The sequence below is a fragment of the Schistocerca americana genome, chromosome 6, assembly GCF_021461395.2.
Source record: "Schistocerca americana isolate TAMUIC-IGC-003095 chromosome 6, iqSchAmer2.1, whole genome shotgun sequence".
NCBI classification, from domain to species: Eukaryota; Metazoa; Arthropoda; class Insecta; order Orthoptera; family Acrididae; genus Schistocerca; species Schistocerca americana.
The window spans coordinates 424,111,701-424,139,631 of record NC_060124.1 but is presented as its reverse complement, the minus strand read 5'-3'; the positions used below and the strand labels follow the sequence as shown (position 1 = coordinate 424,139,631).

Here is a 27,931-nt window from a genome sequence, read left to right as displayed (position 1 = left end):
CTTCTTGAGTAATATTAATGCAGTACCACATATAATTAATTCTTCTGCTTCACTTTTCATAGCATAGTTCTTAATGTGAATACACAATGTGAAAGTTTCCTGCCAGTTCAGTGTAGCACACTATGTGAATACACATGTACAAATGTTTGTCAATAATGTAGATAGGAAAGTGAACAATGAACATTGTTGTCAACATGTTGCTGACTGGTGGAACAATGTTGCAAACAGAAACATGTTTTCAAAATCAGTGTAAATGCAACTTAATGGATAGCAAGCAGTGTCTCGCTTTGATACTTGTTAAAGAGGCTTTTTTCATCAATATGAGTGGAGTTTGGTTTCCAGCACATGCCAACTTTGCTACATGCCCTAGAAGCCAGCTGGAAGAAACTGCCTTCTCATGTCTGTGCACACATCTGACAACATTTGTATGTTTTCAAACTTTTCCACTGTGTTAACATTCAGAATTGTCTGAAGAGTATCTAATAAATCACACTGAATAGTAAAATTATGATCTCTCTTAAATTTCATCTGTTCTAGTGATTGTAGGATCCTGTTGAACTCTGCACTATAGACTGAAAATTCGTTAGAAAGGTGTGCTAGATGACACTAGGAATGTAACTGAGCAGCCAACAGATTCCCCTTGTCCATAATTAATGTTCCAGTTTCAAAACACTGCTCAGCACTATGAGAGTCACTTGTGCAACAATGTCATTCCAACCCTTCAACAGTGTGGATGTGTAGGTAGTATCATTTTCATGCAAGATGGCACCCATCTGCACATTGCACAGCCAGTGAAGCGGTTGCTGCAGAGGCATTTTGGAAATGCTGGAATCACCAGCTGTCATTTCCCTACAGCCTAGCCATCCAGACCACCCAATTTTAATCTGTGTGACTTCTGACTGTGGGGTTACCTGGAAGATGGTGTATTTAATAACAAAATTGTGAATGTAGCTGAATTGAAGGCACACACTGTGAAAGGTATTCAGGGTGATACTCAGATCTCTTGTGGAACATGCTGTTTCTTGATTTCAACTTATAGAGTGAAGAAAGGCGCAATTACTGACAAGAAATGCTGAGACTGAAGAAATCAACAAAAGTTAAGGCCAGTTGGATGATACGAAACAAAGTCATGTTGTAACACGAGTTCCCAACTGTGGAATTCTGAGAAACTGGTGTCTGGGTGGAAGAATCCAGAAGCATGTGTGGCAAAACAGGCATCGAGATCATGGTTGCAACAGGATATTGTGTGTTGCCAGTATACAATCTCTGCTTACAACCAGTCATTACAAATTGATAACTTGATCGTAGTCACGCCAATATAGAAAGCCGAACATCATTCCCAAAACAGTTGGTATATGACAAGTGTCTTATCACATGTGGCCTCCATTTGACAGTATGTTTTGCTAGTTACAGGGCTGGTGTAGGTGGTGGCAGAATAGTGCACAGAGGGCATCTCACAGTGGGGACAGTCACAGGGATAGGAGCCATAGGGTAAGGACATGGATACAGAAGGAGCTTTTTTAGTTTTTTTACATCTTTTACTTTTTGACCTGTCTATTTGCCCCACCCCCTACCTCTACCACACACAATGCACTTAGTTTTCCACTCTTATTAACTCATGCACCATGTTTTGTCAGTAATCTCTATGTCGCCTATTACCATATCTTCCATCTTTAAGCTCTCTGATTTTCAAATCTCGTCCAGTGCAGTCCTCAACACTCAATCTTTCCTTCTCATCCCATCCAATAAGTCTCACCTGACCTGAAGTTGTGGTCAACTTCCCAACTCTCCCTGCTTCCTAACCCTCATTACTTCTTTTCCTCCACACCTCTCTTCCTTCCCTTTCAACTCTTCTGCCAGAAGGAGCCACTGGCTCCAAAAGCTCGCAAATTTGCATACCTTTATATGTTTTCTCCTGGCACAGCTTGGTGAGTAGATTTTTTTTATCTATTGGAGTAAATTAAGGATTGTTATATGTATGTGATCATTTGTCACATGTTCCCGTCAGGTGAAATATGTAAAACTTTTGCCTCCATCATTCAAGGGAGAAAGGGGAGGAGGCCCTCTTCCTAGTTAACTTCCTAACTTTCACTCCCATTTTGGGTAGAGTTTTTTGGTTCACACAGTTACATGCTTTGGAGACATTATTTCATAACAGATGCCTGCAGCCGATCAAGTACCTGTTTTTCTGAGAACTTCGTGTTTTATTATGATTCAGTCATGTTTTCACTTTTACTCAAATGACTTTACTTGTGTAATTTGTTACCGCTTATCTAAAAACAATTTGCACCTATGAGATAAACTTAAAATATACTGCAATATTTTACAATTTTTTTAGAATTATGTTGTCAAAGAAAATACTTGATCTCTCTAATCCTAGAGATATCATAAGGGTGCTCAAAGCAGTTTTTGATGTTGACTCTTATGCAGATGAAAATTTTAAAAACCTGCTCCCAAATAACAGGGGAGAAAATAGTGATACTGAACAATTGCAGTTAATAATTTAGCACTCATATTAAGTGTGATGTGAATTATGCTGTAAAAGGCAATTAGAGAGCAGGAATGTGATTACTGATGATGTGTTGATGCTATCTATTGATAATGTATGCGATATTAACACTGAACGGCTTCTAAATAGCAACAGTCAGGTCTGCACATTGTGGTATAAATAATATTTACAGTTAAGTGAGTTTGTACAAAGCCCATCTTTTCCTGTGAGTAGTGTACATATTATCATTGTTGTGGGAAATAGTAACAACCTGATTAAGTATCAGGCATTTAAGTTTTACACTGATGACAAAAAATATGAGCAAAGTTTCCTGGCAGTTCAATCATTATCTGTTGGGTGTATTTTAGGGACAGACAAAGACAGTGAAAAAAATGTAAAGCAGACTTTTCTGTGGGCATGTTATATATTCAGAAGGGTAATAAGGAAAGAGAAGATGCATTTAGAGGATACTTCAACAAGGCAGAGATGAGAGTTGTGTGCTTGATTTTACGATGTATATTTTTAATTTGAATGTGGAGGGAACTGTGGCTCAGGTAAGTGTTACTGATTATGTTAGGAACGAAAAAATACCAGTAAGGAAGAAAATGTTCAAGCAGTTTTTCATCAAATTTGTAATAAAATTCCAGAGATATCTGATTTGTCGGAAGATAAGAGAGAATAAATAAATAATTAAATGAAGTACTTCTCGATTATCCCATTGTATTTTCTAAGAGGTCACGATTAATTAAACAGTGGACATGCAAACATTAGACTCTCCTTAGCATTAATTAACCTGTACCATCAACAAGGCATGAAGCTGTAGATCTTGAAATTAAATTAACACTGTGGAAGAATAGTACTGGAAGATCAGTAAGTCACTACTCCAACCTAATACATCTGGTTAATAAACCAGAGAGATCTGTCAGTTTAATGTTGGACACAAGAGCAGTCAACAAAAGTATTTTACTGTAAAGTGACTCACCAGAAAGTTTAGAGGAATTACTGCAACATTTTGGAGACACCACATATCTTAGCACCTCCGATTTAACAAGCAGTTTTTGGTACGTGAAGTTAGATGAAGAAAGCAAGAAATGTACTGCTTTTTCGTGCAAGGGGAAAAGTTATCATTTTGAAGTCATACCATATGGACTGAACATTTCTGTGGCTGCCTTCATGCACACTCTGGATGAAGTCTTATACAATCAATTACTGAAGAAGTTTGTCAACTAAGTTGATATTACATTAATTTGTTCTGAGCCATGGGAAGCACATCTACAGACTATTAATAAAGTTCTGAAAGCTTTCAAAAATTGGGAGTTAACTGTTAATTTGGAGAAGGAAAAAGAAATCAAGTTTTCAGGACATGTCAAGCAATCAAACCTCATCAGAACAAACGGATGCTGTCAGAAAATATGCTGTACCAAAGTGTTATAATCTGTGAAAGTGTGAGCTGTAGTGTTAATGCAGCTATGGGAGTGTTGCATGTGTTACAGCAATGTGCGGAAGTAATCTGAAGTTTATGTGCCATTTTTAATTGACAACAAGAAGATGCAGTGGAAAAGAGAACAAGAATAATTTTTTATGAATACCTACAAGGGGGGTTTGAAAAGTCTGTGCAAAAATAAAAACTACTTACGTTTTTGGGGTGAACCTTTTTTATTTTTTGACATAGTCTCCTTTTAGACTTATTCACTTCGTCCAATGCTCTTCTAATTTGTTGATCCCTTCTGAATAATAGGAATTGTCCAAGTCTGCAAAATATCTATTTGTTGCTGCAATCACATCCTTGTTTGAATAAAATCTTTGTCTCGCCAGCCATTTCTTCAAATTGGGGAACAAATAGTAGTCCGAGGGAGCCAAGTCTGGAGAACATGGGGGGATGTGAAATGAGTTGGAATCCTATTTCCATTAATTTTGTGACCACAACTGCTGAGGTGTGTGCATTCTTTCCACAGATGCTACTAACTAAACATGACCTTGATACGCGCCGATGGTGCCATCTCTCAGACTTTGCACGGACTTCTCAAATGCCCCTCGTATGCGGTTTTACAGCACAGAGACCGAACAGCAATTATACACGCACATTTCAGCACGCGTTGTTTTGTCAGTGTAACTAACGTTATTCAGTTTCATATTGTGAGGCATGCTTGAGTGGTGTCGTTGGATGCAGCCACTGCTGTTATGAGAGGTGCAATTTCATACTACGATACAGCGCAACAGAGCAACGATTCTTGTTGCTTGGCACATGAGACACTCCATTCACAACCACTGCAAGCAACTTCAGCACCTGGCTGCAGTCCTGCCTAGCCATTGGCGGGCCGTTTGTTTACAGGACTCTCCTTTCCCCTTACCCACTTCCACTTTATAGCACCGCACCTCATCATGTGTATTGGCATATGCAGTATGTATGATGTCACAGCCACATTCTATGCAATGAATAAAATAATTTAGGAGCATGTTTGTGAAACTAGTGCAGTGTGCAGGATGAGCTGCACATAATTATGGGCTTTAAAAATGCTTCACAAGAATGTGTTTTCTAGTGCTATGCATTAATACAAATATCTAATTGATAAACACATTGCAAAATAATTTTTCTTCCTATTTCAATTTTGATCTCTTAACTTGAGAAGAGGTATTTCTGTTGACCACATGTCAATTAAAAGTTTTATTTTCATCTGAATTGATTACATGCTGACTTGCTCTTTCTATGATTGTGTGTATACACCTATTTTAACTTCTATTGCAAAACACGTATCAACTTTATTTATACAGGGCGGTCGGAAATTCCAGTTACAAACTTCTACGACATGTACAGGGTAGTGAGTAAATAACATTTTGAATAGGAACCCGTGTCCGGAAATGTATCGTTTCCATTCTACAACAGTTTCAATGCAGATGATTGTCTCATCCACACCGACATGAGGAATGTACTTAGGCGTAACTCAGTACAATTGTTGCAATCCATTTGAAAAGAATACTGACTCGTTCCATTATTACTTACGCATTTGCATTACAACTTACACCTTACAGTTTACATTAGTCGACAACAACAAGAACCCAGCGTCTATGTCACCAGCTGCAACCTTACATTGCATTACAACAGCAGCTCGATGTGGCGACCACCAACGTTGTTACACACATTGTACCTCCGAAGCATGATCTGGTACACTCTCTCCATCCCACCTGGTGTCTCTTCAATGTCTTGTGCAACGGCCAGAACTCGTGCCAGCAGATCTTCCTCTCTCCCTACAGGTGTCTCATAAATTAGGCTCTTCATACGACCCCACAAGTAGTAGTCCATAGGGGGAAAATCTGGCAACTGTGGCGGCCACACGGTTGGACCACCACGGCCTATCCATCTTTCACTATACCGTCTGTTGAGATGTCTCCAGACAGCCAGTGAAAAGTGAGGTGGTGCTCCATGCTGCTGAAACCACATTTCCTGATGGCCATTCAATGGCACAGCTTCCAAGAACGGGTCCATTACATGTCATAGGAAGACTAAGTATGCGGGCCCCGTGAGCTTGGATGGAAGGAGGTATGGTCCAATCACATGACCGTCCAGAAGACCTGCCCACATGTTAATTCCAAACCTGTCTTGAAATCCTTGAACATGCGTGGCATGAGGGTTTTCGTATGCCAAGACATGGCTACTTTGGGCCTTCAGAACACAATCCCTTGTGAACCTACATTCATCTGTGAAGAGAACTTGACGTGGAAACAGGGGCGCGTCGATGCAATGGTGCAGGAACCATGTGCAGAAGGCGATGCATTGTGGAAAGTGTGCTGCACCCATAGCGTGTACCCTTTGTAAGTGGTACGGATGAAATTGTTGCTCATGCAGGATGTCCAAGACAGTACTGTGACTAACATCCATTGCACGTGCAATTGTTCGCGAACTCACTGATGGGCTATCTTCAATGCGACACAGCACAGCTTCAAATTCGGGAGTGTGGCATCGCCGTGTAGCACCACAGTCCTGCCTCCTCACAGTGAAGGTACCCATTTCTCGTAGACGTTGTGTAACTTGGGCAAACAGTTTGTGCGATGGAGTGTGATGGTATGGAAAATGTTCGTGATACAGTCGACTAGCAGCTCTTCCGTTACCTCCAGCTTGGACATACACAAGGAGCATATCTGTGTATTCCACAAATGTGCACTGCATCACGTTTCCTCTATTGGTGATGCACAGGTATTGACTCAGTCTCACAGCAAAGCGAACAATAAGTGACATCTGGGGATCATTTGATGTAGTACACGTTACCGTGTCTACCACGTTGCATATCAGGACAGGGAACTCTGAAAAGTTTCTCTTGTCCTAAGCAGACATTGACGAGGTACACATCTGAGTTGAAACTGTCGTAGAATGGAAACTACACGGTTCTGGAGATGGGTTCCTATTCAAAATGTTCAGTACTCACTACCCTTCACATGTCCTAGAAGTTTGTAATGGGAATTTCTGACCACCCTGTATATTTTCAAATGTTTCAAGTTAAACTTTACTGTTTGTGTATGGGTTTTGACACACTGTCAAAATTTAATAGTAATATAATCATGTCTCAGTTTTTCAACACACACACACACACACACACACACACACACACACATTTTTTGTGAATGTTGGTAAGATATAAGAGAAATTTTTCATGGTACACATTAGGCAGAAATATCTGATACAGATTGTTGGTTGGTTGGATTAAAAGACGGGGAAAGGGACCAAACCATGAGGTCATCAGCCCCTCGTTGCGAATAAAACAATGCCACAAGTGTGAGAATAAAAAAAAGAGACTGACAACACAAAACAGAATGAAAGGAAAAATCACAAGAACAATGAAGGGCAACAAACATGTAAATGGAGGAAAGGGGGCAAGAAAATTACAGAAACACAAGAAACAGGGCGATGAGATTAAAACATAAAACAACAAAGCAGATTGGCTGGCTGACCATGAGAATAAAAAACGAGAAGCCAGCCACTCTGCAAAACATTAGAACCTCCACACTAGAAGCGCCAGGGTGGAGGACACAGAGGGACAAAGGACATGCGCAGAAACTTAGGTCAAATGATAAAACCCACCCTCACGAATAAAATGTAAAACTAAATCAGCCACTGAGGCATTGTCAGATTAGTGGCAATGAGTCTGGTAACCCAAGATGCATCGCTAGGCAGTCAAAGTGGGACAGTGCACCAGAATAAGGGGCCACTGTCAACTGGTCGCCACACCAACACTCAGGCGGGTCTTCATGGCGCAGGAGGTAATCATTGGTCCCGCATGCGTGCCCATTGTGGAGCCGGCAGACGACAACTGATTCCCTGCGAGAGGCCCACATGGAAGTCTTCCACACATTCATAGTCTCCTTAATGACATGCTGTTTGTTGTGTGTACTGTTATGCCGTTCCGTCTCCCAAAGCCAAAAAACCCTACAGTGTAAGTCAGAGTGGAGGTCAGGTTCAGAGATGCCCAGCTCCAGAGCCAGTACCCCGTAGCCTGTTTGGCCAGCCTGTCAGCAAGTTTGTTGTCTGCGATGCCGACTGAACAATGGGACCAGTCAAGGGCATAGATGGACTCCTGGATGGATGCTACCAAAGGATGGGGAGGGTAGCACTGGTTGACAGCTTATAGGCTAAGGAGTCAGTACACAGAAGAAATGTTTCCCCAGGGCACGAACTGATAGACAGAAGTGCACGACAGATGGCCATCAGTTCTGCAGCGAATAAGCTGCAGCCACCGGACAAGAAATGCTGTTCAAAACGGCCTCTGTAGACGTAGGTGAAGCCAACATGAACATCAGCCATTGAGCTGTAAGTGTAAACCACTTCAGAGCCCTGGAACACGTCAAGAATTGAGAGGAAGTGACAGTGGAGAGTGGCAGGAGTAACCGAGTCCTTAGGGTCATGCGAAAGGTCCAGACGAATCTGCGACCTAGGTGTACACCATGGAGGTGTATGCGGACAGACCTGGATGGGAGATGGTAAAAGGAAGAATTCCAGTTGATACAAATGGGATCACACACGAACCGCAATCATTAGTCCCAACCTGGACCGCCGACGCGGGAGATGAACTGTTGCGGGTGGAAAAAGAAGACTGAAATTCGGATGCTCAGGAGAACTACGAATGTGTGCAACGTAACTGGTAAGCAGTTGTGCACATTGGATCTGCACTGGAGGGACTCCGGCCTCCACCAGGACACTAGTCACTTGACTCATTCTAAAAGCTCCCATAGCTAGGCGAACGCCACAGTGGTACTCTGGGTCGAGTAAATGCAACGCTGAGGGTGCCGCCGAACCATAAACCACACTCCCATAGTCAAGGTGGGATTGAACAAGGGCTTTATAAGGCTGCAGCAGAGTAGAGCAATCTGCACTCCAGTTGATGGTGCTCAGGCAACAGGGGGCATTGAGGTGCGGCCAGCACTTCTGCTTAAGCTGACGAAGGTGAGGAAGCCAAGTCAATCGGGCATTGAAAACCAGTCCTAAGAATTGATATGTCTCCACTACAGTGAGTGGATAATCATGAAGGTACGACACTGACAGAAGGGCATGACACACAACTTGCAGTCAGAAACTGGAAGCCGTGGGCGAGAGCCCATGACTGCACCTTGTGGATGGCTCCCTGTAGGCGCCGCTCAGCAATACCAGTACTGATGGAGCAGTACGAAATGCAGAAGTCATCTACATACAGAGAGGGTGAGACGGACGGCCCTACAGCTGTTTCTAGACTGTTAATGGCCAATAAAAATACACTTCTGGAAATTGAAATAAGAACACCGTGAATTCATTGTCCCAGGAAGGGGAAACTTTATTGACACATTCCTGGGGTCAGATACATCACATGATCACACTGACAGAACCACAGGCACATAGACACAGGCAACAGAGCATGCACAATGTCGGCACTAGTACAGTGTATATCCACCTTTCGCAGCAATGCAGGCTGCTATTCTCCCATGGAGACGATCGTAGAGATGCTGGATGTAGTCCTGTGGAACGGCTTGCCATGCCATTTCCACCTGGCGCCTCAGTTGGACCAGCGTTCGTGCTGGACGTGCAGACCACGTGAGACGACGCTTCATCCAGTCCCAAACATGCTCAATGGGGGACAGATCCGGAGATCTTGCTGGCCAGGGTAGTTGACTTACACCTTCTAGAGCACGTTGGGTGGCACGGGATACATGCGGACGTGCATTGTCCTGTTGGAACAGCAAGTTCCCTTGCCGATCTAGGAATGGTAGAACGATGGGTTCGATGACGGTTTGGATGTACCGTGCACTATTCAGTGTCCCCTCGACGATCACCAGTGGTGTACGGCCAGTGTAGGAGATCGCTCCCCACACCATGATGCCGGGTGTTGGCCCTGTGTGCCTCGGTCGTATGCAGTCCTGATTGTGGCGCTCACCTGCACGGCGCCAAACACGCATACGACCATCATTGGCACCAACGCAGAAGCGACTCTCATCGCTGAAGACGACACGTCTCCATTCGTCCCTCCATTCACGCCTGTCGCGACACCACTGGAGGCGGGCTGCACGATGTTGGGGCGTGAGCGGAAGACGGCCTAACGGTGTGCGGGACCATAGCCCAGCTTCATGGAGACGGTTGCGAATGGTCCTCGCCGATACCCCAGGAGCAACAGTGTCCCTAATTTGCTGGGAAGTGGCGGTGCGGTCCCCTACGGCACTGCGTAGGATCCTACGGTCTTGGCGTGCATCCGTGCGTCGCTGCGGTCCGGTCCCAGGTCGACGTGCACGTGCACCTTCCGCCGACCACTGGCGACAACATCGATGTACTGTGGAGACCTCACGCCCCACGTGTTGAGCAATTCGGCGGTACGTCCACCCGGCCTCCCGCATGCCCACTATACGCCCTCGCTCAAAGTCCGTCAACTGCACATACGGTTCACGTCCACACTGTCGCGGCATGCTACCAGTATTAAAGACTGCGATGGAGCTCCGTATGCCACGGCAAACTGGCTGACACTGACGGCGGCGGTGCACAAATGCTGCGCAGCTAGCGCCATTCGACGGCCAACACCGCGGTTCCTGGTGTGTCTGCTGTGCCGTGCGTGTGATCATTGCTTGTACAGCCCTCTCGCAGTGTCCGGAGCAAGTATGGTGGGTCTGACACAGCGGTGTCAATGTGTTCTTTTTTCCATTTCCAGGGGTGTAGTTATACACTCAATACAGAGCCCTGCGGGACCCATTCTCCTGGATATTGGGGGGGGGGGGGGGGGGGGGGGGGACTATGGGATGCACCAACTTGGACACTGAGAGAAAGTAAATTCTGGATAAAAATCAAGAGTGGGACTCGGAGACCCCACCCGTATAATGTGGAAGGATATGATGTCGCCAGGTGGTGTCATAACGCTTTGCATAGATAAAAACAGATGGCAACAAGGTGTTGGCATCTGGAAAAGGGTGTTCAAATGGCAGACTCGAGGGACACAAGATCATCAATGGTAGAGCGCCCCTGGCAGAAGCAGCCCTGACATGGAGCCAGTAGGCCACATGACTTGAGGACCCAACCTAACTGCTGATACACCACATGTTCCAGTAGCTTACAAACAATGCTGGCAAGGCTGATGGGCCGATAGCTATCCACATCAAGTGGGTTTTTACAGGGTTGCAGCTAATACATTCAGGGATAAATTCTGGAGGATGATATGCATTGCAGACAGTTATTTCCTACATTGTCCGTATTCTGACAGCCACAGCTTCAAGAGGGGTTTGAAGGGGCACAGTTGCACTACAGACTGAGTTTAGGACTTAAACGCAAACTCCACCTGACCCTCTATTATAGTCGCTACGGTTCCTGTACTATACCTTATAGCCATGGAGGGCAGGAGTCTGCACTGCTAGCGACCAGGTTTCCTGGAGAAGCTTAACAGTTGCTGTAGCTCAGCTAGGCGGTGGAAAAAACCACCGCAATTCCACTGAAGGATGACGACATCGTGAGACAGGGAAGGCATGGAACATTCAATGAGGAAATTTACGCCTCACGGTCACCTGTTGCTACCAACTTTTTGCCTGAGCAGTCTATAGCCATTGTGTATGAGGGTCTGGTGAGATCCAGGTCCTCAGTGGACACCAGAATCTCCACCCCATGCTCAGACACAGAGCTTGTAGGTAGCAGTGGTGTGGGTGCCACAGCAAGTTCCTTGTTCTTGGGGGTCTTCTTTTTCGATTTCTTGCACTGTTCCTTGGGTTTCTCTGGCTGGGAGGACTTCACAGAATCAGTCTCTGGGACTGAGGATGAGCGTGAAGCCCTACAACCCGCTGCTTTTGGGCTCTTCAGCCACTGGCGGGTGTCATCTTTCCCACTAGCAGAAACTTGGAAAGGGAGTGACCCAAGGGACCCCTTCCTAGCGAGAGGAGCAGAAGAAGCCTTACGCTTCTCTGACTCGGAAGTGGGGACTAAAATCCCCAATGGTTTGGGAGGGGGGGGACGTTGCTCCTTTAGTAGGTGGTGCAGGAACAACAGAGAGGGAAGTGCCTCCCACAAGCAAGGGGGCAGGTGTAGTCTCCCGGTTCTAAGAGGCAACAGGAATTCGAGGAACTAATTGGGCAAGAACCGTTCTCATAGCAGTGGCATAAGGGGTGGTCATAGCCATAGGATGCAGGTGCTCAAATTTCCTCTTAGCCTCAGTGTAGCTCAGTCAGTCCAGGTTCTTGTACTCCATGATTTTCCTTTCTTTCTGGAGAATCCTGCAGTCAGGCGAGCAAGGTGAATGATGCTCTCCACAGTTGACACAGATGGGAAGCACACTGAGTATTGGGATGCGATGGATGTCCATAATCTCAACAGGTGGAGCATTAAGTACAGAGGGAAGTCATATGGCTGAACTTCCAGCACTTAAAGCACTGCATCGGGGGAGGGACTTATGGCTTGACATCGCAGCGATAGACCATCACCTTGACCTTCTTGGACAATGTGTCACCCTTAAAGGCCAAGATGAAGGCACCCGTGGCAACCTCATTTTTGGCGATCTGGTTATCTCTCAGACCCCAATGGATGCGCCAAACAAAACGAACACCTCGTCACTCTACATTGGCGCGCAGCTTGCCTTCAGACTGCAAAGTAAGGTCCCTGCGGAATATAACGCCCTGGACCATATTTAAGTTCTCATGAGGCATGATGGTAACACAAACAACCCCCAACTTGTCACAAGTGACTAATGCCCATGACTGGGCAGGGAATGCTGTTTTCATCAAAACTGACCCAGAGCGCATTTTGCACAAGCCCTCCACCTGCCCGAACTTGTCCTCCAAATACTCCACAAAAAACTGAGGCTTCATGGATATGAAAGATTCTCCATCAACTCTCGCACATACAAGGTACCGGGGCAAATAAGCTTCACTGCCATCCTTAGCCTCGCGTCCCTCCCATAGTGTGGCCAGGGAGGGGAACAACTTGGGGTCATATTTATTAGCATTGAAGTCAGACTTTGCCCACTTAGAGACTGCTGGCAGGAGACCACCAGCAAGAGATGATGTACTACACTTCATGGCGTGTCATTCACCCTGATGCCATCCACTCCGACCAGGGGCCCTCCCCACAGGCACCACCCAGCCGCAGCAAAGGCCAGCCGCAGCAAAGGCCACCTGGCAGGATGGCCATTGCCGGGAGTTCTGATGCCCCAGGGTGACAGGCATCTACTCCTTGGCATAGGCAGGGAGTTAAAGGCGCAGCCATCAGCAGAGCGATCCCTGTGTTGTCAGGGGGCTACAACCAACAGGGAACATGGCAGCCCCATCACAACGGACTGGCTACCATGCTGGATGTGATGTGCAAAGAAGTCCGTGGACATTGTCGGCACAAAAATTGACACTGCATAGTGCATGATGGAAAATGCACCCAGGAAGGTGTCCTTGCCCAAGAGATGGAGAATGAGCGGGACTGCAATGCGGCAATGAGAAAGTGGGCTAAAGATCTCAATGCACCATGGACACAATGCGTCATGTACTGCGCCCTTCCCCAATTGGCTCGATCTTCGAGAAAAGTTTGAAAAATGGAGGTCAGACCCTACAGTGGACCACAACATACAGGCCAAACTTGTGCGACTTGTTTTAGTTGCCTCTTATGACAGGCAGAAATACCTCGGGCCCATTCTAACCCCCGGACCCACAGGGGGGTTATCCAATACAGGTCTTTTACAGGTTAGTGAAATGTATTTTTATTGAAATGTATTAGGATGTGGCATTTGCATTTTCATGAACAACGTTTTTTGCACTTTTTTAAAATCATCTACATATTCCTGTTTTAATGCTTGTGTCTTTGCTATGATGCAGTACAGTTGAATAATACATTGTTATCGCTGTTTCTGTATGCTATAAGCAATGTGCTTTGATATTTTTCCCCATATTTATTCTCATACTTTGACGTGTTTGCCACTTCAATTGCGTGTTTTGCCTTGTTTCTAAGTTAATCTGGCAGCAATGAACGAGGATAAACATCTCAAGTTGCATTAGTTCCTTATGGCACAATGCACACATATAAGAAATGTAACACACTCTTCCTAATTGTTTGTTTATCATGACCATAAATTTTCCGTACTATGTAATTTGTACTGCTGTTAAAGATTAACTGATGCTTCTGAAAAATTATTTTCAACTTTTTGACATTTTTCTTACCATTTGTAGACTGTACATAGGTTTATTTTATAGGTATATATTTAAATACTGTAGTCTATTGTATGTATTTGTGGAACGTCCATAGTATATGTTGGGAGGTGGTGCTCACATCCTTTTTTTAGAGTACAGCATTAACACTCACTGTGAAGACGCAAATACATTTGGTAATCTGACATTGACATTCTTTCTGATCTTCAATGAATGTTTTACTGGTAACTGACACAAATTGAATTTTCCAGAAGGAAAATGCTAGTCAGCAACAACAGTGAGAAGCTACTGTTACGCACCATCAAAGTGTACACGCACAGCAGGCAGGAGTGCAAGCAGCAGTTGGAGAGCACGAGACGCCAAAGCCAAGTTGGTGCTAGTGATTGTCTTCAGGCCCGCTGAGTGCAGCGCACCAGCACCGAGTACCAGCTGGCAACACCGAGAGTTAAACAGCTTCAGTAGCTCAGCAAGATTGCGACACATGAGAGCTACTGTTACAGGCAGTTCCTCTGCACACTCACAGTACTCTGCCACCATCTTTATTAGCAGCAATGCTGTCCTGTAGATCAACAATATAATGGCTTTGCATTAAAAAGTGCCATAACAAACCCAGTACATTATTGATATGAATATAATAGAGGGAAACATTCCACGTGGGAAAAAATATATCTAAAAAGAAAGATGATGAAACTTACCAAACAAAAGCGCTGGCAGGTCGATAGACACACAAACAAACACAAACATACACACAAAATTCTAGCTTTCGCAATCAATGGTTGCCTCGTCAGGAAAGAGGGAAGGAGAAGGAAAGACAAAAGGATATCAATGGGGTCGTTGTGAAGGTGTTGTGAGGGTGACATGGTACTAGAAGGTGGAAAGTGGAACACGAGGCTGAAATGAAAATGAGAATAAATATGAAAAAATATATGGGGAGAGATAAAGGTAAAATTAGAAAGCAAATGGAGATCTGGTGTGAAAAAAGGCGAAAAAGGGTTGGTTAGGGCTGGGCTATGTTGATCCTGTGGTGAACTTGTGTAGGTAGATAATGATGTGCATAAAGGTTAGGTGGTTGTGTTGCCGCCAAAACACGTTAAAGGGTGGAGAAATTCGGGAAAATTTCGAAAAAACTACGTGAGGATGTATTAAAAGGAGTGGTTTGGTGGTGGCAGATTATGGAAATGAAGCTAACAATTGTTTGATGAAGAAATAATGACGTTAAAACCTGTGGGAAGCGGCTAAAAATGATCGGTGACGTGAGAAAAACGGAAATGGAAATAAAGCAAAAGTTATTAAAACTGCCGAAAGGGTTGTTTAATAGCTGAAAGGAACTTTTTGTGGACTGGAAACGGTGGATTTTATAGCAGCAAAGCGGAAAAAAAAATTTTTTTGGTTATGGTTTGGAAGTGATTTACGTATTATTACGTATTAATGAGTGTATATCGACGGGATAAAATTGTATACTGGATTACGGTAAAAAAGGAGAAGGTGAATAGAAAGTGATGGCAAAAACAGAAGGAGGAAATAAGACGACAGAAAAGACTTCGAAATGTAACAGTGACAATAACAATAACGATAACAATAACAAACGTGATTGTTGGCTTCAAATTAATGATATGAATATAATAGAGGGAAACATTCCACGTGGGAAAAAATATATCTAAAAAGAAAGATGATGAAACTTACCAAACAAAAGCGCTGGCAGGTCGATAGACACACAAACAAACACAAACATACACACAAAATTCTAGCTTTCGCAACCAATGGTTCCCTCTTTCCTGACGAGGCAACCATTGGTTGCGAAAGCTAGAATTTTGTGTGTATGTTTGTGTTTGTTTGTGTGTCTATCGACCTGCCAGCGCTTTTGTTTGGTAAGTTTCATCATCTTTCTTTTTAGATATATTTTTTCCCAGTACATTATTGGTAACACAAACAAACACTTTTCATCATTAAATTTTCAATCTCAGGTTTACATCAGATTAAATTAAATTTCAACATTTAATGCCACAATGTTACTCAAAGTAGGATTCAGAGTAATTTACCATTTGAGGTGGAAAGGGTCAATAATTGAACAGTCAGCAATAACATTCAGAAGCTGAGGCACAGATTCACAGGAAGCCTTGAATTTCTCTTCTGACAACTCACTGACTTTAGTTGAGTATGGATTTAGCAAACTTGAGTGCAAACAGTTACTTTCAGAATATTCTAATACAGACATTAAAAACCCCACCTCAATAATAGTAATAATAATATTACTGGAACATACCAACACAAAATCACACATTTGCTATACATGGATGATCTAAAACTACTGGCAGCAACAAATCAACAACTCAACCAATTACTAAAGATAACAGAAGTATTCAGTAATGATATAAATATGGCTTTTGGAACAGACAAATGTAAGAAAAATAGCATAGTCAAGGGAAAACACACTAAACAAGAAGATTACATATTGGATAACCACAGTGACCGCATAGAAGCGATGGAAAAAACAGATGTCTATAAATATCTAGGATACAGACAAAAAATAGGAATAGATAATACAAATATTAAAGAAGAACTAAAAGAAAAATATAGACAAAGACTAACAAAAATACTGAAAACAGAATTGACAGCAAGAAACAAGACAAAAGCTATAAATACTTATGCTATACCAATATTGACCTACTCATTTGGAGTAGTGAAATGGAGTAACACAGACCTAGAAGCACTCAATACACTTACACGATCACAATGCCACAAATTTAGAATACATCACATACATTCAGCAACAGAAAGATTCACATTAAGCAGAAAGGAAGGAGGAAAGGGATTTATCGACATAAAAAACCTACATTATGGACAGGTAGACAATTTCAGAAAATTCTTTCTAGACCGAGCAAAAACTAGCAAAATACACAAAGCAATCACTCATATAAATACATCGGCTACACCACTGCAATTTCATAACCACTTCTACAACCCTCTAGATCACATAACAGCAACAGATACGAAGAAAGTAAATTGGAAAAAGAAAACACTACATGGCAAGCACCTGTATCATCTAACACAGCCACACATCGATCAAGACGCATCCAACACAAGGCTAACAAAAGGCAATATATATACAGTGAGATGGAAGGATTCATGATTGCAATACAGGATCAAACAATAAACACCAGATATTACAGCAAGCATATTATTAAAGGTCCCAATACAACAACAGATAAATGCAGACTCTGCAAACAACAAATAGAAACAGTAGATCACATCACAAGTGGGTGTACAATGCTAGCAAATACAGAATACCCCAGAAGACATGACAATGTAGCAAAAATAATACATCAACAGCTTGCCTTACAACATAATCTTATAAAACACAACGTTCCCACATACAAGTATGCACCACAAAATGTACTGGAGAACGATGAATACAAATTATACTGGAGCAGAACCATTATAACAGATAAAACAACACCACATAACAAACCTGACACCATACTCACCAATAAAAAGAAGAAATTAACACAATTAATCGAAATATCCATACCAAATACAAAAAATATACAAAAGAAAACAGGAGAAAAAATTGAAAAATACACCCAGCTGGCTGAGGAAGTCAAGGACATGTGGCATCAGGATAAAGTTGACATTATACCAATTATACTATCAACTACAGGAGTCATACCACACAATATCCACCAGTACATCAACGCAATACAGCTACATCCAAACGTATATATACAACTACAGAAATCCGTAATTATTGATACATGTTCAATCACCCAAAAGTTCCTAAATGCAATATAACACATACCGTACAGTTAAAAGGAAGTCACGCTTGATCAAGGTCCACGTCACTTTCCATTTTTGACCAGACATAACGTCTGAGAAAAGAAAGAAAGAAAGAAAGAAAAATAATAACAATAATTATTATTCCTGTGGAGGCCCGGGAAAAGAATAGGCCTCCGGTATGTTCTGCCAGTCGTAAAAGGCGACGAAAAGAACAAACCACTAATAGGGCTAACCCCCCTTTTAGTGTGAGTAGTTGGTTCAGGACAGAACTAATGAAGCCTCGGACAAGCGCTGTCAAGGTCGGAGACGACGCTTGAACCATATGCCCGTCCACAATGGTAACGACACTGCTAGCCACACGGCAAATGATTTAAATCCAAATAGAGCTGTTTTGCAGGACATGCTTCCTGCAACCACTCTAGAAGGAAAACAAAGACAGAGGATGAGATGGTCAGATGAAGTTAACCGACACCTCATGTTCTGTTATTACCAAGGAACAAACTTAGGAACCAACACAACTGGATACAGATCACAAGTATACACAACATTTATTACCAGATACCCAGAATTAAAATTTTTAACAGAACAACGACTAGCTGATCAGATTCGTGTAATAATCAAAAATAACAGGATACCCCAGTCAGAATTAGAAAACATCAAAAAACAAGTACAACAAATACTGGAATAAAATAATGTGCAATCAGAAGAAGAAGAAGAAGAAGAAGAAAATACAGTAATGGACTCTAACATCCCAGAGCATCAAACAAAGAACAACGCGCATCAATTAAACAATCAGAGGAAAACGAAATCTTAAGACAGCCACCAGAACAAACACAAATAGAACATGAAGTGACACACATGTTAGATATAGAAGAAAAATTTCAGTTGACATATATAGAATACAAAGACACAAATACAGACATTAGACCATTCTTGCATAGACCACCAAATAACCGACAAGTTGAAACAACACTAACAACTATCAACACAATCATACACAACAAAATAAATGAAAATACAACTATGGAAGAGTTTCAACTACTGGTTTATGTAGGAGCACTCACTACACTAAATATACCGTATTTACTCGAATCTAAGCCGCACATTTTTTCCGGTTTTTGTAACCCAAAAAACTGCCTGCGGCTTAGAATCGAGTGCAATGCAAGCGGAAGTTCTGAAAAATGTTGGTAGGTCCCACCACAACTAACTTCTGCCATCAAATATATGTAGCGCTACACAGGCATGCTTTGTAGGCACAAAGATAAATACTGGCGCCAAAACCTCTGCGTCAGTAAATAAATTTAAAAGAAAAGGTAGAAGACGAGCTTTTTTTTCTCCGCCCCGAGTTTCGACCACTGCATTTTCGTACATTATCCAACGAAGTAAATACAAATTCCGTATTGTTCATCTTAGAATGTAGCAGAATTTCAATGTACTACGAAAATCCGACTGGGAAGATTGTTTGGGATGTTTGTCAATATGGCCAACTCTACGTTCTGAATTTTTTCCTACCAGTGAGAAGAGATGGTTGCTAATAGGAACCTGATGAAATGTGAATCACATGCAGTATTCTCTTCACCATAAGAATAATACGAATATAAACGTTTTGCCATGTATTCTTGCGTGTTTGTTGCTATCTCATTTAAATCCTGTCTGCCTAATAAACTACGAAACTAGAGTGAGACAACAGCAAACGCGGAAGAATATACGTATCGTGTCATGTTTATATTCGTATTATTCTTATGCGTAATAGTGATACAGTCAGAAATGAAGCCCAGCAACTAACTAGATTTTTAAATCTAAGATGACTCTAATTTCTATGCAGAATTTGATGTACTAAAGAAGTGGCCGCAAAGATTTTCAAACGGTGAAAAATTTTCGCCAACTCTCGTTCAGAACATGTTCTATCATACGCAGTCTATTATTTGGTTCTTGTTGATCATTATCAAAGAAAGCAGCAGTGTAAGTAACAACAAATAGCAGTCTCTTGCCATTGTTTCGCTAATGAGACGATTCCTATCTCTTTTTAAAAAACAATTGTACGCGGCGGTAGCGCGCACAAAAGCTAGCCATCCCACGAGCGGCGACAGGCCGTAAACACGCACTATCAGAATGCGACAAACAATGCATGACACAGTATAGTAATGCATTTTCAGCTTAGAGTGACGTAAACACCTATAACAAAGAAGACGGCACTTATCAGATCAAAGGAAAATAAGCAATCGATTCAAACCAGACAAAGCACGTGTAAAAGGAAGGGTACCCGTATCAATACGGACGGAGCGCCTGACGCATAGCAATGGCTACCTGGTAAAGCTTAACTGCTAAGCTTACGACTCGAACCAAACTACTGTAGCTGTATCGTCATTCATTCGACCTAAATCATGTCTCATATTACAATGGACCAATTTTGTTTTGATTTGGAGGTGCAGCCTAAAACTTTTCTCTCCCCTTGAATTTCGAGTCTCAAATTTCAGATGCGGCTTAGATTCGGGAATTTTTTTTTTCTTTTATTTCGAGTCTAATTTTTCAGGTGCGGCTTAGATTCGAGTGCGGCTTAGATTCGAGTAAATACGGTACACACTAGGCAGAGATCAGAACCAACCAACACACAGAAGAAACCCACAAAACCAGCATGGCAACACAGGCTACAGATCAGAATAGAAAAACTGAGAAAAGACATCGGACAGCTAACACAATTTATAAGAAATGAAATATCAAACAAAAAACAAAAAAGGTTAGGTAAAATCTCACAACAAGAAGCGATAGAGCAATTAGATGAAAAGAAGCAGAAATTACAAGCATTGGCCAAACGACTTACAAGATACAAAAAAAGTGAAAATAGAAGGAAACAAAACCAAACATTCAACACAAATCAAAAGAAATTTTACCAGACAATAGAGAACACACACATTAAAATAGACAATCCACCAAACTTAACTGACATGGAACACTTCTGGAGCAACATATGGTCAAACCCGGTACAACATAACAAACACGCATGGTGGATACAAGCAGAAACAGACGCATACAAGATGATAACACAAATGCCTGAAGTGATAATTTTGAAACGTGAAGTCACCCGAGCAATTAATTCTACGCACAATTGGAAAGCCCCTGGAAATGATAAAATAGCAAATTTCTGGCTAAAGAAGTTCACCTCAACACATTCACACCTAACTAAATTATTTAACAATTACATTGCACACCCATACACATTCTCTGATACACTTACACAAGGAATAACTTATCTGAAACCTAAAGATCAAGCAGACACAGCAAACCCAGCTAAATATCGCCCCATAACATGCCTACCAACAATATACAACATATTAACTTCAGTCATTACACAGAAATTAATGACACATACAACACATAACAAAATTATAAACGAAGAACAAAAAAGCTGCTGCAAAGGAGCACGAGGATGTAAAGAGCAACTGATAATAGATACAGAGGTGATATATCAAGCTAAAACTAAACAAAGGTCGCTGCACTATGCATACATTGATTACCAAAAAGCTTTTGATAGTGTACCCCACTCAAGGTTACTACAGATATTGGAAATATACAAAGTAGATCCTAAATTAATACAGTTCCTAAACATAGTAATGAAAAATTGGAAAACCACACTTAATATCCAAACAAATTCAAATAATATCACATCACAGCCAATACAGATTAAGCGTGGAATATACCAACAAACAGACAAATGTAAGAAAAGTAGCATAGTCAAGGGAAAACACACTAAACAAGAAGATTACATATTGGATAACCACAGTGACCGCATAGAAGCGATGGAAAAAACAGATGTCTATAAATATCTAGGATACAGACAAAAAATAGGAATAGATAATACAAATATTAAAGAAGAACTAAAAGAAAAATATAGACAAAGACTAACAAAAATACTGAAAACAGAATTGACAGCAAGAAACAAGACAAAAGCTATAAATACTTATGCTATACCAATATTGACCTACTCATTTGGAGTAGTGAAATGGAGTAACACAGACCTAGAAGCACTCAATACACTTACACGATCACAATGCCACAAATTTAGAATACATCACATACATTCAGCAACAGAAAGATTCACATTAAGCAGAAAGGAAGGAGGAAAGGGATTTATCGACATAAAAAACCTACATTATGGACAGGTAGACAATTTCAGAAAATTCTTTCTAGAACGAGCAGAAACTAGCAAAATACACAAAGCAATCACTCATATAAATACATCGGCTACACCACTGCAATTTCATAACCACTTCTACAACCCTTTAGATCACATACCATCAAGAGATACAAAGAAAGTAAATTGGAAAAAGAAAACACTGCATGGCAAGCACCTGTATCATCTAACACAGCCACACATCGATCAAGACGCATCCAACACATGGCTAAGAAAAGGCAATATATACAGTGAGACGGAAGGATTCATGATTGCAATACAGGATCAAACAATAAACACCAGATATTACAGCAAGCATATTATTAAAGATCCCAATACAACAACAGATAAATGCAGACTTTGCAAACAACAAATAGACACAGTAGATCACATCACAACCGGATGTACAATACTAGCAAATACAGAATACCCCAGAAGACATGACAATGTAGCAAAAATAATACCTCAACAACTTGCCATACAACATAAACTAACAAAACAAAACGTTCCCACATACAAGTATGCACCACAAAATGTACTGGAGAATGATGAATACAAATTATACTGGAACAGAACCATTATAACAGATAAAACAACACCACATAACAAACCTGACATCATACTCACCAATAAAAAGAAGAAATTAACACAACTAATCAAATTTTCCATACCCTATACAACAAATACACAGAAGAAAACAGGAGAAAAAATTGAAAAATACATCCAACTGGCTGAGGAAGTCAAGGACATGTGGCATCAGGATAAAGTTGACATTATACCAATTATACTATCAACTACAGGAGTCATACCACACAATATCCACTAGTACATCAACGCAATACAGCTACATCCAAACGTATATATACAACTAAAGAAATCTGTAATTATTGATACTTGTTCAATTACCCGAAAGTTCCTAAATGCAATGTAACATATACCGTACAGTTAAAAGGAAGTCACGCTTGATCAAGGTCCACGTCACTTTCCATTTTTAACCAGACATAACGTCTGAGAAAGGAAAGAAATAATAATAATAATCCCACTTCCCTGAGACATATGCTGCAATAAATATGTTGTCCTCGGCTAGACAGATACAGGGTAGTTACCTTATTTACCTAATTATAAGATGACCCTGGATATTAGATGACCCCCGCCCACTCCCCCCTGAAAACATAGCAGATTTCACTTTTATACTGACTTGCTTCCAAACCTATCATCTGCCAGCCACTCTCTCATTTGCTGTATAGAATCAGCAGCTGATACAGCTCCAATTGTTCCCGCCACACCTCATGGTGAGTGTCTACAACGTTGCTCCACAAAAAACATTAAGTACGCCACATACCCCAATCTAGACTTTTAGCATATCGTGCAGAAATGTATGCTATTGTTGAGTATTTGTTCAGTTTTAAAGTCAATTTGCTACCGAATGCAAATGGATTCAGGCACAGTGCAGTTTAAAAACTTAGATGTTTGTAAAAAGCCAAAGTACACAGTATTCAATCCCACAGTTGACAGCACAATGTAATTTCTGCTCCCTCACAGCTACACTTGTGCACTGTGCCCCATCCAACATTCCGTACTGCTGTTCTTGAGCACCAGTGAAAAGTAGATGACAATATCTCCCAGAGTGCAGGACATATGTAACAAAGCAACTAATACGTGAATAAAAGATTGCAATCACCATTCAGTACAATTCTCGAACCTTTGATGTAGTTACATCTGTTGATGCTATCTCCAAAATAGGTCTTCCGCTGTAATTTATTCTTGCGATAAGAATTGCAGTTGGTTTAATGTGATTTATTTTGTTTTTTAGACATTTAACTCTGGATTAATTTTCTTTTATATTTCATCTGAATGTCATCACCTTGTTCCAAAGCTGATTAAAAATTGGTAATGTTTTTCCATGGTATTCTAATAGATGAATGACAATCCAAATGGCAAATTATTACAGTTTCTCATTAACAAATAAAATATTAACTTTGGTTCAGAAACAAGTAATGGTTTTTGAAGGAGAAGATTTTCATCTTTCAATGTTTCCTTTACTCAAAAAGCAGCATGATTGTATGCAAACAGTATCAATAGGTACGAGAACTTTTATTATGAACCTGTTAAAATACAACAAAAGTTTGTAAGTTGATAGAATTTAATGTCATTTCCTCTGATGTTTCACATAACTGTCAATTTTTAAGCAGAGCACTTGATTGTTTTACTTGCTAGTACATAATTTCTTGTGTACATCCCTTGTGCTAGCACCACGAGTCAAATGTCACGTGATTAGTCAAGCGAGATCGATACTGTATCGAGCGCTTGGGCATATCGGGATATCTTGAGCCTATTTGAATGCAAGAACTGTTTGCTAGACCCTACTCTTTGGGACGGTCCAAAACAAAATTGTATGAAACCTCTGTAAAGGTAAGACAATCCATATATTAATCTATTAACAGTGTAAAAGCACTGTCCTCAGCAGCAATTATGTGATCTGGGAATGTAAGACGATCCCATATTTTTTGAATGACAGATCTGGGAAAAAACCTCTGCTTACAATCAGGTAAATATGGTAGTTTCAGATGAGAGCATTTGCCAAGAAACATTTCCTCTGTCTCATTTTCTTCCATTCTGTCCTCGTCCACAAAATGCAAACATCCCTCAGCTTTATTAGCACTCACTCATTACAATCACACAATACAGGCACATACTACGTACTTCAAACACACTGAATGGAAGCTACGGTAAGCTGCGTCTAGCAGCATGCACTTATGTATGACGACTAGTAAACCAACTGTTGAATAAAGGGTAAATCAACTATTGAATAAATTTGTTTAAAAACAAATAAATAATTTAAAAACACAATCTGAAAGACTCTCCACACATATTTTCAAATCTGCTGGCAAAGTATAAATCATCGAATGCAAAGAAAGGACAAAAAGAGTGGAACATTTCTGGGAGCAGCTAGAAGACGACATGCAAAAACGTTCTAGAGAAACTTAGCATCTTATTAATGGGGGACTTCAATGATCTGATACGGGAGGAAAAATACAAAAAAATTGTTGGAAACTACCCAGAACTAACCAAAGTGGCATCAGACTGACAAAACTATGCCAAGCTCACAACACGATCCTGAATTCCACAGCCTTAAAAAACCATGGGTCTCGCCAAACTCTTACTGAGGTGAACTCTGACTGGATTACATATTAATCAAACTGAAGCTCCATAAAAAAAATAAAAATAAAAAATAAAAAAAACAGAATGTTGAAGTCCTCAGAGGAGTCAAAGTCAACATATTTTTCGATCACTACCTTTCTAAAATAAAACTCAAAATCATTCCCAAAAGGAAAAAACAAACTAGTGGTCCCAAAAGCAGAAAATACGACCCAGGAAAAACAATAAACTTCAAAGACGTTCCCTTTGCAACTGAAGACATGCAAAACTGAAACTGGAATCAAATAAAAGAAAGCTAATAACCAAAGCCCCCCCCCCCCCCCCCAAAAAAAAGAAACCACACACACACACACACACACACACACACACACACACACACACAAGATGACCAGATGCTCTTTCAGAGCAATGAAGACTTCATCTAAAACAACACAAAGAACTTTATAAGACTTTAAACCAAAAATTACCAAATAAGGCCCCACCAACCCTACATCTCTAGGACAAAAACAGAAATACTGTCCACAACAGCAGGGATAACTGCAAAATACTGGCAGAATACTTCAGTAATCTCCTCAACTGTGAAGAATCCGTGTTAAAAAAATGGACTTCAAGATCTCAACAACAACAAAAGCAACAACAACCACCATCAACACAAACTGTGAACCACTCATCACAGAAGAACTATAGACAGTCATTTCAAATCTGAAATACTATATGGGTTCATATACAATTGAATAACAGCTGAACTTTGGAAAACGTCAACAAAAATAAAACAGACTCTCTTCAACACAGTTTTTAAGAAATCTGGATAAACCAAAGAATCTTAGGTGAGTGGAAGACAGCCCTCAACCACTCATTCCAAAAGGAAGGGTTCAAAACAGATACAAACAACTACAGAAGGATGTCATTCCTAGACACAACATTTAAGATATTCTCAGAAGTCGTACTAAACAGGACAGAACCCCAATTACACCATCAACTTTGATAATACTAAGTGGATTTCAGGAAAGAAAAATCCTGTTTGGAACTAAAGCTAAAACTCAAAATCCTCATGGCCTACCAAAAATCAAGAGCAAAATTATATGTTATTTCTTCCGTTGACTTTCATGAACAATATGACTTGACAGACAAGGAATCCCTCATCTCTGTACTGAAAGAACTAGAGAGCACTGGAGAATTAGAATTAAAAGCATTCATGTTCTGGGCGATTTTTCCAAACCATATCACTTTCCCTAAATCTCATCAGTCCTTTTCCTTCATCCCTCTTCCTAACCCTTCTTCCAGAAGAAGGAGCCACTAACTCTGAAAGCTCACTAACTTTAATGTCTTTATATGCGTGTTGTCCTGCCACTGCTTGGTGAGTAGATTTATCTTCGAAAATTGATTATTCTAAAAGAATTAAACCTAGACAACAAAACAACAAACCTAATCTTTGAAAAGATATGTTTCCCTCCCCCCAGTCTGTTTTCGCATTTTGAATATCTTTAATATATTTAGCGTGCATTATACTGTGGATTTACCTGTACATTGAATTTCCAATAGGCCTAGTTGCTATACAGGTGTGACTTGTTTACGCACTGAAGTCAACATCTCTAATGAACTGTGTACATGCACGAGTATTTTTAAAAATACCTTTTGTTCCGAATAGCCATACCAGTGCCTTTTTTCTCGTCACATGAGAGAAGTTTCGGCATCTCGAGTTGTTTTACAGTGCTGTTAGATGTGACTTCTAATGAATGTTTGTTTACATGCGCCTGACGTTTCAGAATAACCTCGTGCCTGACTTTAGTGAACTTTCAGTAGCAATGAACTTAATACATTACCAGAAGTTACATTGTTTTTATAGTGAAATAAACTTAATGCATTTTGTAATACTCCTTTAGTGTTTCTATTGTTACAGATAATATTTGACGATCAGTGAAAACTGTGGGAGCTATCATAGGAAAGTTAGTAGTGGGATGCACTACGAGAACTGTAGTAAATGGTTTCACTGAGGAATGTAGTGGGGAGAACTCTGGAGAGCCTGCTGATGCTCTCTGCTGGAACTGCAAAATATGCACGAGAGAGATTGGAGCAGGAGGAAGGAAAGATCTGTACCTTTACGCACAGTTGGATAAAACTAGGAGAGCTGGTGGGGACGGGGTAAGGTAGTGATGAGGGGGGCTGTTGGGAACTGGCAGTTGGTAGAAGGGCTTGCAGGAGGAGGACCTGGTCTGACAGTTTTGTTGAGACTGCCAGCAACAGATTTCACCTACCAGAGTTGATGAGAGAGGAGCCTCAAGATGGTGCAAGAGTAGGATACGTGCAGCAGACTCTGTCCATGATTAGGAAGCTTAGGATAACACTATTGTCAGGAAGAAGAGAGGACTGCTGCTATATAGGCATAGCAGATGCATTGGCACTTAATTACAGAAGTAAGGGAAGGAGTATTAGGTGACCAGTACTTTCAAGCTGAGTGCTGTGTTGGATCAGGTGATTCATGTAAGAATTTTATGAAAGATGACCAGGTGGTAATAGTGTGTGGGGCAGGGAACAATTTGGATACAGTCAGGGCATACAACATAGGTGGTGACGTGCGTAAAAAGGTTTCTCTAATTAGTGGCACCAATGTGAGTGCGGTTCAGCTGTTCTGGTGGCATGATCAGCCTTGTCTTGGCAGCGATGCAAGGCATGTCAATGTGGAGCTGGTGATGGCACTGATGACTGCTGGCCAGTCACACACTGAA

At 41.2% G+C, this 27,931-nt stretch overlaps 1 protein-coding gene across 1 annotated transcript in view; it reads right to left on the bottom strand.

Moving 5' to 3' along the window:
- The window catches only part of LOC124619391 (vacuolar protein sorting-associated protein 54), a 154,927-nt gene that overhangs the window by 17,113 nt on the left and 109,883 nt on the right, over window positions 1–27,931 (bottom strand). The window contains exon 16 of the mRNA XM_047145738.1: window positions 14,401–14,660. Coding sequence (XP_047001694.1) covers window positions 14,401–14,660 — 260 coding nt within the window. The remainder of the gene's footprint in view (window positions 1–14,400; window positions 14,661–27,931) is intronic.